General features: G+C 41.2%; 1 protein-coding gene across 9 annotated transcripts in view; it reads right to left on the bottom strand.

Moving 5' to 3' along the window:
* Positions 1-18,450, bottom strand: part of SPAST (spastin) — a 74,570-nt gene that overhangs the window by 9,694 nt on the left and 46,426 nt on the right. For 7 of the 9 annotated variants that reach the window (XM_043512286.1, XM_038396256.2, XM_038396257.2 and 4 more), the window contains 4 exons: positions 16,444-16,486; positions 15,609-15,688; positions 9,916-9,986; positions 7,776-7,816 (listed from right to left, as the gene is read on the bottom strand). In XM_043512286.1, the coding sequence (XP_043368221.1) occupies positions 7,776-7,816; positions 9,916-9,986; positions 15,609-15,688; positions 16,444-16,486 (235 nt within the window). Of the gene's footprint in view, positions 1-5,591; positions 5,613-6,906; positions 6,967-7,679; positions 7,817-9,915; positions 9,987-15,608; positions 15,689-16,443; positions 16,487-18,450 lie in introns of those variants that run through there. The other 2 variants (XM_043512287.1, XM_043512285.1) reach the window with 2 other exon arrangements.

Genomic DNA, 18,450 nt, shown 5'->3' with positions numbered 1-18,450 from the left:
TATTCAGTACAACTGGATCCTGTTGTCCGGGGCTCTGTTTCCTGTGTGCGGTCGATTGCCGCAGCGGCAATCATGGTTGAGCGTTCGCGACCCATAGTTCTGGGACATCCCCTGACTGTTTGGGTCCCCCACGAGGTTGAAATTCTTTTAAAACAGCATTCTACCCAGGCGTTGGACTCCACAACACGCTCATAAATATGAACTAATTTTGTTGGCCGCTGACAACATCACTCTACGCCGCTGCAACACTCTTAATCCAGCGACTTTGTTACCCCTCCCAGAGGATGGCACCCCTCATCATGTGTGTATGGACGTCGTCACCCAGAATGGTAAGCCCCGCCCGGATCTAACAGATTCTCCTTTAATGGAGTCCGATCTGCTTCTCTTCACAGATGGGTCCTCATATTATTTAGATGGCTATCGGGTTTCGGGGTATTCAGTGACTTCCCAGACCGATGTTATAGAAGCCGCTCCTTTACCACCATCATTTAGTGCCCAGGGTGCAGAGTTGTATGCGCTCACGAGAGCTTGCTTATTGTCCGCGGGAAAAACTGCTACCATTTACACAGACTCGAGATATGCTTTCGGAGTTTGTCATGCTACAGGCCAGCGTTGGAAACAGCGTGGATTTCTAACTTCATCAGGTGCAAAAATAGCTAATGGTCCCTTGATTGCCGCGTTGCTAGAAGCTATTTTAGTTCCACGCCAGGTGGCAGTGGTACATTGCTATGCACACAAGCACTCCGATCGTGCTGTTTCTCAAGGTAACGCGTTAGCTGATTCAGCTGCAAAGGTGGCAGCTCTACAACCTCTTTCTGTGTCGGTTACCCTCCCCTTGGATGGGTCTTTCCCACCTGCGGATTGGACATTAATGTACACTGATGTATCCTTGGAAGAATTGGGCGAGTGGAAACGTTGGGAGGGTGTGGAGGGCGCGGACAAAATTTGGCGAATCGGGGGCAAACCTATTCTTCCCCGTCGTTATTTACTGGCAGCTGCTCATTATTTTCATTCCCTGGGCCATGTGGTATTCAAGGCACAGTGGCTGCCATACTCCAATCCTGGGCGGCACCACACATTTATCCTGCGGTGAAGCGTATTCTTGGATCCTGTTCAACTTGTTTGGCATTCTCTGCTATGACTCGGTCTGATGCCAGTTCGCGGGGGGGAGACCTTGGGCGAATTTTCCGTTTCAGCGTCTGCAAATGGATTATGCAGACATGCTCAAGTGTTCGGGATTCCATCACCTTCTCGTTATAGTGGACCAGCTATCTGGGTGGCCTGAAGCGGTACAGACGAGGAAAGCAGATGCGAGGTCTTTAGTTAAGTTTCTAATGAAGGATATTGTACCTAGGTTTGGTGTTCCTGAAGTTATAGATACAGATCGAGGCTCGCACTTTACTGCGAAAATTTTGGAGGAACTGATTAAATGTTTGGGAATCACTCGACAATTACATACTCCGTATCACCCTCAGTCTGCTGGTCAGGTGGAACGCATGAACCGAACAGTAAAGACAATGATAGCAAAGTTCTGTAAGGAAACTGGACTTAAATGGCCGGAAATCCTGCCAATCGTCTTATGGCATATAAGGCGGACACCGCGCATGCCCCTGGGCCTGTCCCCATTTGAGGTGTTATTTGGTAGACCCGCTTTAATTCCAGGAACCTACGTTCCAGCACATGCTAGTCTCTTGGATGGTGACGAAACTCTGGCCAAATATATTGCTAGGTTACAAAAGGAGCTGATTGATAATCATTTTAAAGCTCAATTGTGTCAAACTGCACCCTTGGGATTGCAAATTCACTCATTTAAGCCAGGGGATTGGGTTATGGTAAAAAGGATTCCCCGCACAGACCCCTTGGAACCTAGGTGGGAGGGGCCGTATCAAGTTCTATTATGTACTTATTCTGCTTTAAAGGTTGCAGGAAAGAGCTCGTGGATCCACCACAACTACGTTAAAGCAGCGACAGCGCCTCCCCAGGACCCAAGTGATCCAGCGTACGAGCCATTCCACGGATGAATATTACAACCAACCCGTGGACCGAACCCTCCAATTACTGGAATCTTCACAGCCCACCAGGACTTCTTGTATTTCTCTTTTCGACTTGTATATTGGGAATAGGAGTTTTTGTATGGTACCGGGGCGGATGTTATTTTTGGTATGGTTGGCCCGGGGGCTTTTCCCCCTACTCCCAAGTCCAGTACAAGGGTGGGCAGGTAATAGTTTTTTGAATTTGACTCTGGCTATTACGCAGAATATAAATCAAACACAATGTTGGATATGTATCCATACCCCCACATATATTAGTCAGGGAATTCCATTGGTGGGGGTCCCTATCCCTACTAATGAAACGCGGTTGTCTACATTATGGGCTAATACTACCTTTCATTGGAATATCACTATTCAACATGGTCTATTGACATGGTGGCCCAGGGCAATTATGCAATCTGTGTTAGAAGAAATTGGAATCCTGAAAATGGGAATTTTGTAGGAACTTTTATGGGGTGCAATCGTACTATCAAAATTAGTTCGGGGATGGCAACAGTTTCAAATTATTCAAGGGCCCCTTGGCCCATCCCTGAAGGATCAGGGTGGTATTGGTTGTGTAACCACACAGCCTATAAAGTTCTTCCAGTAGGATGGTATGGTACCTGCACCCTAGGAGCAATAATCCCTGCTTTAACAGTTTATCAGAGTCTAACACGAAAAGAAATTCGCAATATAGTATGGAGGGATCGGCGAAGTATCCCTTTTAATTCCCTTATCGAGCGGCCCACGGGTTTTCATTCCTTTGCGCGCTGGTTTCTGCCATGGTTAGGAGTAAGTGAGCTAGAAAAAGCTATAGTTAATATTTCTGCTGCCTTAGAGCAGATGGCCAATGCCACTGCAGATGCTTTATCTGCCCTCCAAACTGAAGTCACACAATTATCTCAAACAACCCTGCAAAATCGCTTAGCATTAGATTACCTCCTCGCTAATCAGGGTGGGGTATGCGCTTTAGTTAACTCCAGCTGTTGAGTTTTTATAAATCAACACCATAGGGTAGAGACTGATATCCATATCCTCAAGCAACAGGCGACTTTATTTCATCATATCAGTCTTGATAATACCAGTACTGGATTGCAGGAAGTATGGAATTGGCTCACATCATGGATGCCGGATCTCGGGGTCTGGGGAAGACGTGCTCTGTACATGTTCATATTGATTGATGTTTTCTTTGCCGTGTTATTTGTATGCCTTCAATGTTGTAAAATGTGTTATTCGCAGTTATTAGTCCTTCATCGTGGTTACTCAGCTCCTATATAGTGTTAACTGACGTACAAAAAAAAAGGGAGGACTGTTGAGGGAAAAGCTAATGTGTGCAGAGCTGGCACCTTTTGGCACCAGCCACTGTCTGTGCAGCACAGACCGCAGCACATTTGGGGAATCGTTTCGGGCCTTGAAACTGTTGTCCTTCCTGTCTTTGTGGTATGCGAGGCACGTTGTGTAACTGCATGTTCTGTTTTAATGATAAAGCTGTTGACATTCTCAGAACAGGAGAAAGCACTCACCAGAGAGTGGCTGAGGATGGAATTCATTGGTTAAGGGTGCCGATGCATGAGGGCAGCACGCGATGTCACATGGTATATAAGCTTTGCATAAACTGTATACGGACTCCCCTCCTGATTAGCGGGGGGGCACCACGCTCAAGCGTAATACATTAAACACAGACTGGAAACTCTGCAGATCTGGACCTGGTTTTTGGTGCCTCAGCCTAAAAACTTGAACCGTGCGTGACCGATCTGGTATAATTCGCAATACACCCGGGAAAGTTACAGCGCAGCGCTTTGGTCATACCACTATTCACACCCACAATAGGCCTTTGGAGCAGCACAGACAAACCCTACATGAATGCATACATTACAATCTCAAAAGCTCCACATTTCTTTGGGCCTAGTGTTTGCTGGTACAGCCAGATGTGCCACAGTGACAAGAGACAGAGAAATACCATGCAGAGAGGGGCTGCAGCAGATTTCCTTTTTTTAAATATACAGTCAAATCCTATAACAAGGCATTCAGCTAGGTGCAGAACAAATCCACAATCCAAGAGTGGGTGGCTGAGTACTATTAATAGGTAAAGTACATACAAATGCATCACATATATATGGGCCCCCTATGACTGCTTCTTCTGCTTACCCTGTCAGAAGTAACTCTTTAGAGACATGGGCAGAGATCATCTTACAAATACAACACGATTGTGGGAGTCCCCTGTGTCTCAGGGTGACCCACATCTCTTACATGGGCTTCATCTCTTTACAAAAGTTTGGACAACAAGGCTGTGTGATGTTGCACTCCATGTGTTTTATGGAAATATGCTTATGAGTGTGAATATGATGCAACTGGAATATGCTTTATGCAAAAGGTCTCTTGTAAGGTATCATAACAAAGGTTATAACCTACTGAATATATTCCTCCTAGTTGTATGCATGCATCATTCTTTCAGAGTAGCAGCCGTGTTAGTCTGTATTCGCAAAAAGAAATGGAGTACCCGTGGCACCTTAGAGACTAACAAATTTATTAGAGCATAAGCTTTCGTGAGCTACAGCTCACTTCATCGGATGCATTTGGTGGAAAAAGTGTGTATATAAATCTCTCCTCTGCTTTTTCCACCAAATGCATCCGATGAAGTGAGCTGTAGCTCACGAAAGCTTATGCTCTAATAAATTTGTTAGTCTCTAAGGTGCCACGGGTACTCCTTTTCTTTATGCATCATTCTTGTATCTGAAGCTAGAAATATGAAGTAGAACTCTGAGGTCCTATTGTAATTATGCAAAGTGTGGGCCATTAATGGTGGTTTAGAATATTGATGGCTCCCACTGACTAGGAAAATTGGTTGTAAATGGTTTATTTACCTGCAAGCCTTCCTGTGTACCTGTGGGCCAGCCCAGGAAGAATGGAGACTAGGGGTCTTACAGTGACATCTGACCATGTCACATGATACTGGAATACATCTTAATCCTTGTCCTTTTCCATTGATGAGGCGGGGGTGGGGACAAACACAGACAAATGATTCCCACCGTGTGCCAAAGCTATAAAAGGGGGTGGAGCAGAACAAAAGGGGCTGCCAATCATGAGAAAACCCCTGCTTACCACCCGAGATGTCTGCCAGAACTAACAAGGACTGTACCAGAGGAAAGGATTGGGCCCAAGGAAGATCTTGGGCCCAAGGATTGGGCCTTAGACGAGGAAGGAGTCTAGTCTGTAAAATAAGTTTATTGGAACATCTGAGGGTGAGATATTACCTGTAATCAGTTTCTTAATGAATTACGCTTAGACTTATGTTTTTGCTTTATTTTGCTTGGCGACTTACTTTGTTCTGTCTAATGACAGGTTTCAGAGTAGCAGCCATGTTATTCTGTATTCACAAAAAGAAAAGGAGTACTTGTGGCACCTCAGAGACTAACAAATTTATTTGAGCATAAGCTTTCGTGAGCTACAGCTCACTTCACTGGATGCATCCGATGAAGTGAGCTGTAGCTCACGAAAGCTTAATCGGATGCATCCAGTGAAGTGAGCTGTAGCTCACGAAAGCTTATGCTCAAATAAATTTGTTAGTCTCTAAGGTGCCACAGGTACTCCTGTTCTTTTTGTTCTGTCTGTTATTACTTGAAACCACTTAAATCCTACTTTTTATACCTAATAAAATCACTTTTGTTTATTAATAAACCCAGAGTAAGTGATTAATACCTGGGAGAGAAAACAGTTGTGCATCTCTTTTTCAGTGTTAGAGAGCGCGTACAATTTATGAATTTACCCTGCATAAGCTTTATACACAGAATAAAACTGATTTATTTGGGGTTCAGACTCCCAGAAAGGCTGAACAATGGGCACTGGGAAAGCCCCTGTTAATTGAGAAGCCCCTGGGCTGAGTGAATCTCAGTTTCAGTGAACTGGAGAGAAGCATGGCACAACCTCTGGGTCTGTGCTGGAGCTGATTGGAGTGTCCAACTCAGCAAGACAGGAGCAAAGAGGCACCTGTTCTGGCAGGAAGGTTGTTCTCAGTGGTATCCCAGCTCATTGAGTGACAGTCTCAAGGGAAGTCTCTGTGATCGAACCCATCACAGGCTGCATCTCTGAACAAATAAGCAGCCAGGAAATAAAGCTTCTCCCGGCTCCTCTCCTGCAATATGTATGGAGCATGCACATACTGGGGCAGAAGAGCTTGCAGATTCCTCAGCCTATCCAACACCTCTGCCACTTGGGGGTTTGTGTTCAAAGTCTTCCCCTTTGTCACTCTGCCTTTGCTCCACATTTTTCAGGAGGAAATTCTAGACTACGCGCTTTGATTTGTTCAGCATTTTTTTGAATGTACTTTTTGAGATTCAGTATGAAGGTTTTTCTAAACAGCAGCATAGTTACTAGGCTATGACATATCACTTAAGCTGCTGGTTTGGCAGTACCTCCCCGTGATGGATGTGGAAATGCTATGTAATTTAAGAATACTGAGATGCACTAATTTTGTGAATATCAAGTGGTCCATATATGCACACTTCTTCATGATAAGCACATTTCTTCATGATAAACACACTAATCAGGTGCACCAGTAATTCTCTATCTCTGTGTGCTATGAACCCCCACTAAATCAACAGGTTTTATTATTTGTATTATTGTAGTTGTGGACCAGGACCCCATTGTGCTAGGCACTACAAACACGGAACAAAGAGAGAGTGTCCCTGCCCTAAAGAGCTTACAGTACAGACAACAGTTTGCATCTTTTGTTGGGAAAACTAACCAGTTTATAAAATAAAACAGCATTCTTTTCAGCTACTATGAATGATTTACACCCAAAGTAAGTTTCAGTATACTACCATCTGCTGGTGGGCACTGTAGAGGCTCTGAAGTTTGACCCAAGTCAAAATCGCACCTGCATCCTCTCCAGATGCACAAGCTACATGGAGTGGTAACCTATTGCACCAAGTATTTTCTGAAAAAAGTCTTAGTCTTCCCACCCTTACCGCTAATATGGGCCATATTGTGCCCACACTTGTGTACATCCCATCCAGTCCTACTGAAGTTCTGGGGTGTAAGTTAGCACAGAATTTGACACTACCTCAATTACTGTTCTTAGATACACTTATTCTCAACATAGATTTTATGAATTTTTTTACCACACCTGCCAAAACACACACATTCATATTGATATTTCAAAATAGCTTCTTTAAAAAAATCACTACAATTCAGCATTTTGTATTGGCAAATACAATTTTGTTAGAAATAACTGATAAAGTTAGTTTTCCAGATCTGAAATAGCTGCTATGCGTAAGCTTAAAAGCTTGTCTCTCTCACCAGCAGAAGTTGGTCCAATCAAACCTTGTCTCTCTAATATGCTGGGACCAATACTGCATACATAAAGTTACCACAGTCATTGTAGCTTTTCAGTGCGTGTCTGAGGGAAGCCTCACATTCCATGTCTCTAAGGTGCCACAAGTACTCCTTTTCTTTTTGCGAATATTTTTAGAGACCTTTTCACTTAACTCAAGCAAGGAAAAATGTTAAAAAATTAGGCAACAATATTTTTACAATAATTTAGAAACATCTATCAGAAAGGTAGCCATGTTAGTCTGTATCCACAAAAACAAGCAGGAGTCCGGTGGCACCTTAAAGACTAACAGATTTATTTGGGCATTATGGTTGTTACGGACTCCTGGTTGTTTCTTAAAAATCCAAACCACCCAACCCCAACATCTGTATATGTTCCACCCAGAAAGGGAAAGTCATGTTATAGCAGCTTACCTCACTGGCAGACATATTCTTTACCTGTTCTGGTTTTAGTTCTGTTAAATAAAAAAAAAAAATAAGAGCAATGAGTTTCACAAGAAAAACATCAAAACATTTTATGTTCAATTCTACTCTGAAAAGTGATTAAAAATGGCACCTTGCAACTCAACATACCTGCTCCTTGTATCTTCCAAGTGATATCTGCTTGCTTTAAGTGACTAAAATTTGTGTTGCTTTTCACTAGTCTTAGCCTTACACAGCCAACACAGCTGAGTGTGTGAAAGTATTACCTTTCTCTTTGTGCAATTAGAATTATTTGTTAAGTTCAAGTCAGTTAAATGAGTTTGCACAAGTTTAAAAGCAATGATTCTACAGGTGTATTTAAATAATGACCTCACTTACATCAGATTGCACAGCAGAGTATAACAGAGCATTTGTTTGCCCTGCAGAAGTTTTACTACCAGTAGGGTATGAGAAGAGTTGTAGTTTGTAGGGCTGGCATTTAGAAGGAACATTTTTTTCACTTCACATTTTAGATGGAAGCCAGAAAAAGGAGGAGGAGAGGGAAAAGACATCAAACCCCATAGTGTAGTTTTTATGGGCTCTTCTCAGAGAAGTACATTCTAAATATGAAGATTTTAGATTGCAGACAAAATGTACAGATATTTTAGTGCACCAATCAGTTGTAAGTGTAAGCACAATGTTTCCAACTTACTGGAGGAATATAACTTATGATGGCTCTTATGAGACAGCCACTTTTAATACAATACTGTTCCCCAATTTTCATGCAGTGTAGTACACCTGTGATTCCCAAAGTCATAGAATATCAGGGTTGAGAAGGAACCTCAGGAGGTCATCTAGACCAACCCCCTGCTCAAAGCAGGACCAATCCCCAGTTTTTGCCCTGATCCCTAAATGGCCCCCTCAAGAATTGAACTCACAACCCTGGGTTTAGCAGGCCAATGCTCAAACCACTGAGCTATCCCTCCCCTCCCCCTTCACACTGCCTCATAACAGCCCATTAAAAGTAGCTATTGAAGGGAAAGTGGAGAGAAAGGAAAGCTACTTGTCAGCAACTGGCATTCAGAATATTTACAGATCCACACTCTAGAATTTGTGCGCTGTACGTCAAATCCATGAATCACTTCAAAACAGCTTACTACTGGGGACCTGTGGCACCTCAACCCACATAAAGTCAGGTTACAGAAGAACTACAGAAGGACTACTCCTCCTCCAGTTGCCCTCAGTTCTTATTTGCCTGCCTGAAAGGCTCCAAAGTGGAGAGGAGGGTGAGAGCGTGGCAGAGGCACACAGAAACAATATATTTGGAAACTCCAGTTACCGTTAAGGAGTCATCTCTTCTTCATAAAATTGTCTCTGCTGATCCCCCATTAGAAGATTAGCTAACAGTAGTAATACCTAGAAGGACTGTGTAGTTGAACAATGACTGAAGGACTGCCTTTCTGACACAAGCATCCAATTTGGCTCCTGCATTGAGAGTGAGTGAGTAGTGCTAAATAACAAAGTGTTGTTTTAACTAAAAATTTCAAAGAGAGGAATGTCAAAGGCAGGACACTGAGGCAGCCACAACCCAACTTGATTGGGCTCATGTAATTCCATCGTTCAACCTCAAATGGTCCTAAGAGCTAAAAGCCAATTTTCATAGATTCAGACAATCCCTTAATCAAGACAAATTCCCCCATGACATTTCTTCCTGAAGACAACAACCAATATGATCTGAACAGCTTTTTCACATTCAATTTATGAAGCTGGTGAAGAACGTTCTCTAATACAGACACCTGTAAGGGATATGGTCTAGTTAAGACGGAACTGACACTAACTTGGGAAGCACATCATTCCATGAGTGGAGGCATAGCAAATTGAAATGTTTCCGTCACCTGTTAATATCAAATGGTTCTTTTCATGACACTTTGAAACGCGCTAAAAAGCAATGCGTGACAGTCTCCACCTTACCATGCACAGCAACACAAGACCCAGGATGTCATGGATCTATTCTGATTAATTTTGGAGATTTGAGAGAGAGATGGACAAATGATTAGGAAGACACAGCAACAGTATCTTTAATTTCCTGAAGAGGCTTAAAAAAAAAAAATTTAAAAAAATGGTACTATAGAAAAAAAGTCACATCACTTACCTCGAATAGGACCCAGTGCTGCATCCTTTGCTAATGCGGTTAAATCACTTCCTGAGTATCCATCTGTCATTCTTTGTAAAGGGGGAGAGGGGAGGGATAGAAAAACTTCCAGTGATCTGCATCTTTATACATGGATATTACCAAAGACTGAAATAGTATTTCCTTCAGATGAAATGACAAACTACACACCATAATTAGTAAATTATATAAATGTTACTTCAAACACATTTCTCAACTGAAAATACTTTATCCATTAAAGTGCAATATCAGCATTAAATGTAAGTAGCATTTGGCATTCAAAATCTAGCAACTGGGATCTATTGCTTAACGCCATTTTCACACACACACACACACACACACACCACAATTTCTCTTTAAACAACCCACTAGATTGTCAGCACTTTCTATTCTCAAATACTTGCCTAGGACTGTCCAGATATAGCTGTTGTGGCTTCTTCATATCACAATGACTAAATTCTAATGACAAATACTTTATGCCGCGCTTCTAGCCCATGACCAGTTTCTTTGGTGATCCAGTCTACAGTAGAATCTCAGGAGTTATGAACACCAGAGTTACAAACTGACTGGTCAACCACACACCTCATTTGGAACCGTAAGTACACAATCAGGCAGTAGCAGAGACACAAAAACACAAAAAACCACGTAAATACAGTATTGTGTTAAACGTAAGTTACTAAAAAATTAAGGGGAGGTTAAAAAAAGGATTTGACAAGGCGAAACAGTTTCCGTGCTTGTTTCATTTAAATTAAGATAGTTAAAAGCAGCATTTTTCTTCTGCATAGTAAAGTTTCAAAGCTGTATTAAGTCAATGTTTAATTGTAAACTTTTGAAAGAACCACCATAACATTTTGTTGAGTTACAAACTTTTCAGAGTTATGAACAACCTCCATTCCTGAGGTGTTCATAACCGAGGTTCTACTGTACTTGGGGACTGCTGCAGGAATCTCACCCAGACTAAGCTTGAAAAAACATGGTGAGAACTGAAAGAAATCTGCATTTAAAAAAAAAAATATGCACAGTTCCTACTTTGTGGTATGTTGTTGGGACACTTCACACATTGCAAGAAGTTTTCCCTTAAAACTTACAACCTTTTGTTGATACTGCACCAGATAAGTGAAAGAAAGAAAGAAAGAAAGAAAGAAAGAAAGAAAGAAAGAAAGAGAGAGAGAGAGAGTGTGTATATTTTATAGAAAAATCATATTTTCAAACAAAACCACCAAATACTATCTGCCCATCTTATGGTTTTTTTATACTGCTGCCCATTATGGTAGCATCTGAACACCTTCTAGTAGGCTTCATGGCATGTCTGACATTCTTCCTTTTGGGGAGAAAAAACACTGGGTAGGGTTTTCGCTTTTGTTTTATTTTTTATTAATTTCCTTTTTCAGTTGGTAGGGGCGTCATGTGTAGAAAGGCATCAGCATTAAGTGCTTCATTCTTAGGGTGATAAGGCTTTTTCTGAGAGGAATGTTTTGCAGCATTTCCTAAAAACACAGTCTTACTCTGGGGTCGCCTGATCTCCTCTGGAAGTTTGTTCCACAGCTGAATCCTTTACACCCATAATGCTTTATCACAAGCACTTACAGCCTTTGTAATCCGAATTCTGCCAGAGAAGTGCAGCTGTCACTGTGGTTTATGGATTGAAATTTGGTCTCTAATACAGCTTGACACTGATCCATTAACTGCTTTGAAAATGAGGACCAAAGCCTTAAACTGGCATCACAAGCTAACCAGGAAACAGTGGAGGGACTTCAGTAGAGGCTTCATGAGCTCACAGAAGCCTAAGCCACAAAGAAGGTGGGCAGTCCTATTCTGGACCAGCTGGAGCCTATGGACAGTCTTCACAATCAAATTCATAATGAGCTACCATAATCCAGCCTGGAGGTGACAAATGCATGGATTACTGTGGGCTGGTTCTTTTCTGGGAGACATTTCCTAATAAGATGGAGATGAAAAAGGTAGCAATGCTACCTTGTCATTCAAGCTTAGTCAGGCAAACAAACTTGAGGCTTTGCACCACTGTGATGAATGGGGGTCATATGCCTTCAAAGCATGATAGGAGACAATGTTCAGGATAACTTTTCAAAAGCTTTTTCCCTTTTTGACCAGCATCATTTTAGTCTTGCCTGAGTTCAGCTTAAGCCAGTTGCTCTTCATTCAAAAGAAGATTTCTTGTCAGTGTTCTGACATTTTAGTAATGGCAGTGAGTGTATCATTTGAAAAGGAGATTTATAGATGCATGTAATTGGAATGCTGTTGGCCGCTGAGGCCATGGCATCTCAATCTCTCCCAATGGTCTTACAGAGATGCTGGAGAGAAGGAGGGAGAATATGGATATCTCTGCGACCTGCACATGGGGGCCTTTGGAGAGGATAAGCAATTACCCAATTACCTCTCCAAGTTCTGCTGGAGAGGAACAACTGAGCCACTGTAGTGCTGAACCATCTAGACATGTGATACATAACAGGAGTAAATACTTTAGAAGTGAACTGCAAAGCAAGAGAAATCATGTCTTTTACTGTTCATTTAAGAAATATAAAGATGGCACATAAGGTTCCCCCCCGCCACAAAGGTTAAAGTCAACATTCCTTTCAATCTCCAGTCAGGGCTGGAAGAGCTGTACTTCAGGCTTTAGCATCATTCTCCAATTTAACCATTCACGTGCTTCAAAAGATTTGCTGAAGTCATCAGTGAAAGAGAGGGAAACCAGAACTCTTATTTCCAATGTGAAAAACAAGCAGATAAAAATAAAAAAAAAAATCAATATTATATACTGAAAAGGAGCAGTAAAGAATAGAAACACTTTTTTTTGAGGTACCCCCCACCTTTCAAAGGCAGCCATTAGAAATGGTCAAAAGGCACAATAATGGCCCATTAAAGGAGCTAGTTCATCCAATTTTCTGGAGGCCCTGCACCCAGTTACAATTTCTGTTTGTGGACTGAAGAAGGTTTAGTAGAATTATAAAGGACTAAAGTGTAGGATAAATCCCAGTCACTTGCCAACCAAGGAAATGTGGCAAGTCACTCAAGTGAACAAAGTTAATAGTAGGGAATGGGATAGCACAAAGAATTTTTCAAAAAGTTGTGCTTAATGATGTTTGTACATAGAATCTACAGTCACAGCACTTAACTTACAACCCCATTTTTTACTTCAATTAGGTACTAGTGTATCTGACATGGCTGAAGATAATTCACACTTGCAGAAAACTAAGATGACAATAAATGCAACTTCTTGTGCTGCAAAATTTAGGTGATGTTGCAGATATAAAATGGCTGATGCATACTAGCCCCGCTGAACACGTGTGCATGCACCCCTCATACACACACAAAAATGAAAGACTCAAACTAAGTTACACTATTTAAATTCTTGATGCTCTGCACCTCACTCAGTTTTCCTCATCCATGATCTACCAAGTAGATTCTTTAGCATCTCAGAAGGAGAGAGAGTCTTTTCCCTTACATTAACGAACATTTCTTATTTTCCTCTCCCTTCTCTACCTCCTGAATAGCATTCATAATGGGGTACCTAACCTCCAGAGGATGAGCACGTAGTAGTATTGTGTGATCCATAAGAATTTTCACAATGGAAAGCACAAGTAACTTTTAGGTATTTTTCAATGCAAATTTAAAATCTTTAAACAGCAAAAATATTGGAAAGGCCCTACACTTATGGGATCCTTGCTATTCCATGCTTAAAATTTCAGTATTGCCAACCCCAAAAATGCACAAGTCAGGAAAAAGCAAAACAAAAACCAATGAGATTTGTTTTCAACCTGAAATGCACACAAAACGTAGAGCAAGTGCTCTCTTTAGTCAGCTGGGAAAGATGGGGCTCGCCTAGAGGTTGGGTGGGAAGGAGCTTGCCTTTGTTTCCTGTCTCCCTGCCCCAGGCACAGTGCTGATCAGCATGTTTCAACAGTAGATCTAGGCAGTGAGAAAACAGTTTGAATAGTACTCTCTTAAACAGCCTGACCGGGTGGAGGTGGGGTGGAAAATACTGTTTTTCCATAACTTCCAAAATGTGTGCAAATCATTCTCAATACGTTACACCTAGAAAGGGACATAAAAGGTTCTATGAATATATTGGGAACAAAAGAAAGATGAAGGAAAAAAAAAAGTGTAGGTCCTCTATTTATCAGGGAAGAAGAGCTAATAATGGACAAGGTTCAAGAAAGCGGAGGTGTTAAACACCTATTTTGCATCAGTATTCACTAAAAAGGTAAATTGTAACCAGTTGTTTAATATCATTTAATGTTAACAAAGGGGAAGGAACACAAGCCAAAATAAGGAAGGTTACAGAATATTTAGGTAAATTAGAGGTATTGAAGTCAGCAAGACCTGATGAAATTCACCCTACTTAAGGAACTAGCTGAACCAGTCTTGGAACTAACAGCTATTATCTCGGAGAACTCCAGGAGAATGGATGAAGGGAAAATGTAGTACTTATCTTCAAAAAGGGCAACAAAGAGAATATGGGGACCTATCAACTAATCAACCCAACTTCAATACCCAGAAAGATACTGGAACAAATTAATTATAATGTTTAAGTAGGCCTGGAAGGATTAGATTTTTATTGATAAATGTTGATGGGGTCCCTCTTGGGGTCTGTTCTGGGTCCTTACTATTTAATATTTTCATCAATGACTTGGATGAAAGATACACTTCTAAAATTTGCAGATGACAGCAAGCTGGGAGGGGTTGCATGCAGTTTGGGGGACAGGATTAGAATTCAAAATGGCTGATGCATTGGAGCGTTGGTCTGAAATCAACATGATGAAATTCAATAGAGACAAGTGGAAAGTACTTCATTTAGGAAGAAAAATTAAATGCACAACTACAAAATGGGGAAAGACTGGCTAAGTGATAGTACTGCTGAAAAGGATCTGCGAGTTATAATGGAACAAACTGAATACAAGATAACGATGTGATGAAATTGTGGAAAAGGCTCATATCATTCTGAGGTGTATTAACAGGAGCATTGAATACATGGGAGATAATTGTCCTGCTCTACTCAGCACTGGTGAGGCCTCATTTGGAATACTGTGTCCAGTGATGCCACATTTTAAGAAAGAAGTGGATCAATTAGAGAGTGTGTCCAGAGGAGTGCAACAAAAATGATCAACTTTAGAAAACCCGACCTATGAGGCAAGGTTAAAAAACTGGCATATACAGTCTTGAGAAAAGACTGAGGGGAGGAACAGGTCAGCCAGCAAAAATGTTAGAGCTATTATAAAGAGGATGGTGATCAACTATTCTCCACATTCACCAAAGGTAGAACAAGAAATAACCTGCTTAATATGTGACAAGGGAGATTTATGTTAGATACGAGGGAAAACTTTCTAAATAGAAGAATAGATAAGCATGGGAACAGGCTTCCAAGGGAAGTTGTGAAATCCTCATCATTGGAGGTTTTTAAGAACAGGTTAGATAAACATATCAGGGATGGTCTAGGTCTAGCTATACTTGGTCTTGCCTCAGCGCAGAGGGCTGGACTAGATTATGATCTCTTGATGTCCCTTCCAGTCCTACCTTTCTAGGATTTTAGGTACAGGCAAGGTTACAATTTCAAATGTCCCTGATAACTAGCATTAGTTATAAATGTAACTGATAAAGCAGTTGATATGAATGTTGTGGACCAGCAATATTGTTAGCAGAACTATCAAAGTACTTACCTGGCTAGCTGTGCCAGCTCTTTTTGGGTCAATGGACTTCCTTGCTTGCTTAAAAGATTTTTTAGTAAAATCAATCTTGTCTGAAAAGAAGCATTTATCAGTTGTAAGTTCACGTACAAAAATCTATCTATTTATGATATAAACTATTAGAAGATATAAAACAAAAATATATGGCATGCTTCTGTGAATTCAGAAGCCTATATGTATGACATTTGTAGTACTTTTGACTCTGATGTACATGTCAATACTTTCTTTTAAGGGATCATATGGATTTAGTATTCATGAAATTGAGGGTCCCATTGGTTCCAGCCAGGCACTGTACAATCATGACAACTAAACTACAATCTTGATCAGACACACTTCTGCTGCTGCTAAGATAGCAAACAGTGCTAATATTTTTTTTTGTTTTAGTGTTAAAGAACTACTAAAATTAGGCCACACAATTTTTTAAACTTTTGCATGAAATAATTTCATGTCAAACCAAACATACCGGCTGTTGCAGTATTCTAGGCATATCAAAACATGTCCTTGTCTGTTTAATCAGCACATTGCCTATACAACAGCAAGCTGCCCAGAAGGAGAGAGCAGTTACTAGAAGATTTGATTCTACTAAGTACATCAAAATATAATAAATATTCGCCTGAGTGGTATAAACTTACCATACTAGCCAAAGTGAATTAGTGGATACCGCTAAGTCACAAAATTCAGTAATTTGCAATAAATCTACCAATCATTAGGGCAAATTAACAAGGTTCTATAAATATATTTTCTTGTTTTTCATATAACAGGATTTTAAGAACTCTCAGAAATAAATGCACAAAAGCCACACACTTACCTCTTCATTTGGTAAAGATACATATACCCGTTTGGTGAATCGTCTGCAAAAAAGAAAAAAAAAGTAACATTTTAATACTTAAGAAGAACTAGTTGGTAAAAGCTGACCTTTGATAAAAAAAAAAAAAACCCAACATTTTATGCCCATAGCACCAACACTAATTTTTTTTGTTATCTTTGGTAATTAACTAAAGAAAACTTAGATAGGGAAAAGCAAATTTGAAATCCTTGCCCTTGACTGAGGCAGTCAGGATGTAGCTCGATAAGCAGCAAAAAGAAAGTTTGGCATCAGAGAAGGTATATAAATATTTTAACTATATCAAGTTAAAAAAAACAAAAAAACAATCATGGCACTAAAATAAATTATCTCCTCGCAAGGTAGGTGCAATAAAGCAAGGCCTAGTTGGGTCTTGTGGCAGCTGTTTCCATGAGGATGGCACTTGGAGAATAAGGGGAGTTTTTGAGACACCTTCCATGATGTTGTAGTATGCAGATAGTTGTACTTGAGATTTGTAACTTTTGCATTATGTCCATTTTCTAAATAATAGAAATTTTACATAACCTGAACCAACACACTATTTAATATTCTATTTATCTAGAAGCTTATTCTGGTGCAGGAAGGTGCGGTTTGCACTATCCAGATTGAATTTTGCCTACTGTATTTTACCACCAGTGGAAAAAAAAACTCCCCCCTTCAGTATGGTATACACATATTCCTACTTGCGGGAGACTAACAAGAAGTACAACCATTTAGGAAGGTGGACGGAGGGCCAAATTGAGTGTGGGGTGATACACAAGGTCTGAATGAAACTCCAGGTAGTAGCCCTGCAGATTTTAAAGGTACAAACATTATGGACATGCCATTGGTGCTACCTTAGCCCTGATGAAACTATTCTGGGAGGAAGGAATGATTTGCTTGTAGCTTTTAATATGTTCATGGATAACATGTCTCTACAAGGATTCCAATGACTTTGCATAGTCAGATACTTTAGATCAGACTGTCCAGCCCAAGCTGCTAATCTCTCTCCCTACAACCATCAGTGACAGAATGAATAGAACATCCTTTAACATTCTCATATTGTCCACTATTGCAGAATCTTTGGAGTCTTTGCCCTGGTCTACACTAGGCGTTCAGGTTGAATTTAGCAGCGTTAAATCGATGTAACCCTGCACCCATCCACATGACGAAGCCCTTTTTTTCGACTTAAAGGCTCTTAAAATCGATTTCCTTACTCCACCCCCGACAAGGAGTTTGGCGCTGAAATCGGTTTTGCTGGGTCAAATTTGGGGTACTGTGGACGCAATTAGATGGTATTGGCCTCCGGGAGCTATCCCAAAGTGCTCCATTGTGACCACTCTGGACAGCACTCTCAACTCAGATGCACTGACCAGGTAGACAGGAAAAGGCCCGCGAACTTTTGAATTTCAATTTCCTATTTGGCCAGCGTGGCAAGCTGCAGGTGACCATGCAGAGCTCATCAGCAGAAGTGACCATGCTGGAGTCCCAGAATCGCAAAAGAGCTCCAGCATGGACCGAACGGGAGGTACAGGATCTGATCGCTGTATGGGGAGAGGAATCAGTGCTATCAGAACTACGTTCCAGTTTTCAAAATGCCAAAACATTTGTGAAAATCTTCCAGAACATGAAGGACAGAGGCCATAACAGGGACCCGAAGCAGTGCCGTGTGAAACTTAAGGAGCTGAGGCAAGCCTACCAGAAAACCAGAGAGGCACACGGCTGCTCCGGGTCAGAGCCCCAAATATGCTGCTTCTATGATGAGCTGCATGTCATTTTAGGGGGTTCAGCCACCACTACCCCAGCCATGTTGTTTGACTCCTTCAATGGAGATAGAGGCAACACGGAGGCAGGTTTTGGGGACGAGGAAGACGATGATGAGGAGGCTGTAGATAGCTCACAGCAAATAAGAGGAGAAACCGGTTTTCCCGACAGCCAGGAACTGTTTCTCACCCTGGACCTGGAGCCAGTATCCCCCGAACTCACCCAGGG

Source organism: Dermochelys coriacea, chromosome 3, assembly GCF_009764565.3.
Source record: "Dermochelys coriacea isolate rDerCor1 chromosome 3, rDerCor1.pri.v4, whole genome shotgun sequence".
Classification (NCBI taxonomy): Eukaryota; Metazoa; Chordata; order Testudines; family Dermochelyidae; genus Dermochelys; species Dermochelys coriacea.
This window is presented reverse-complemented; position numbering and strand designations above follow the sequence as displayed.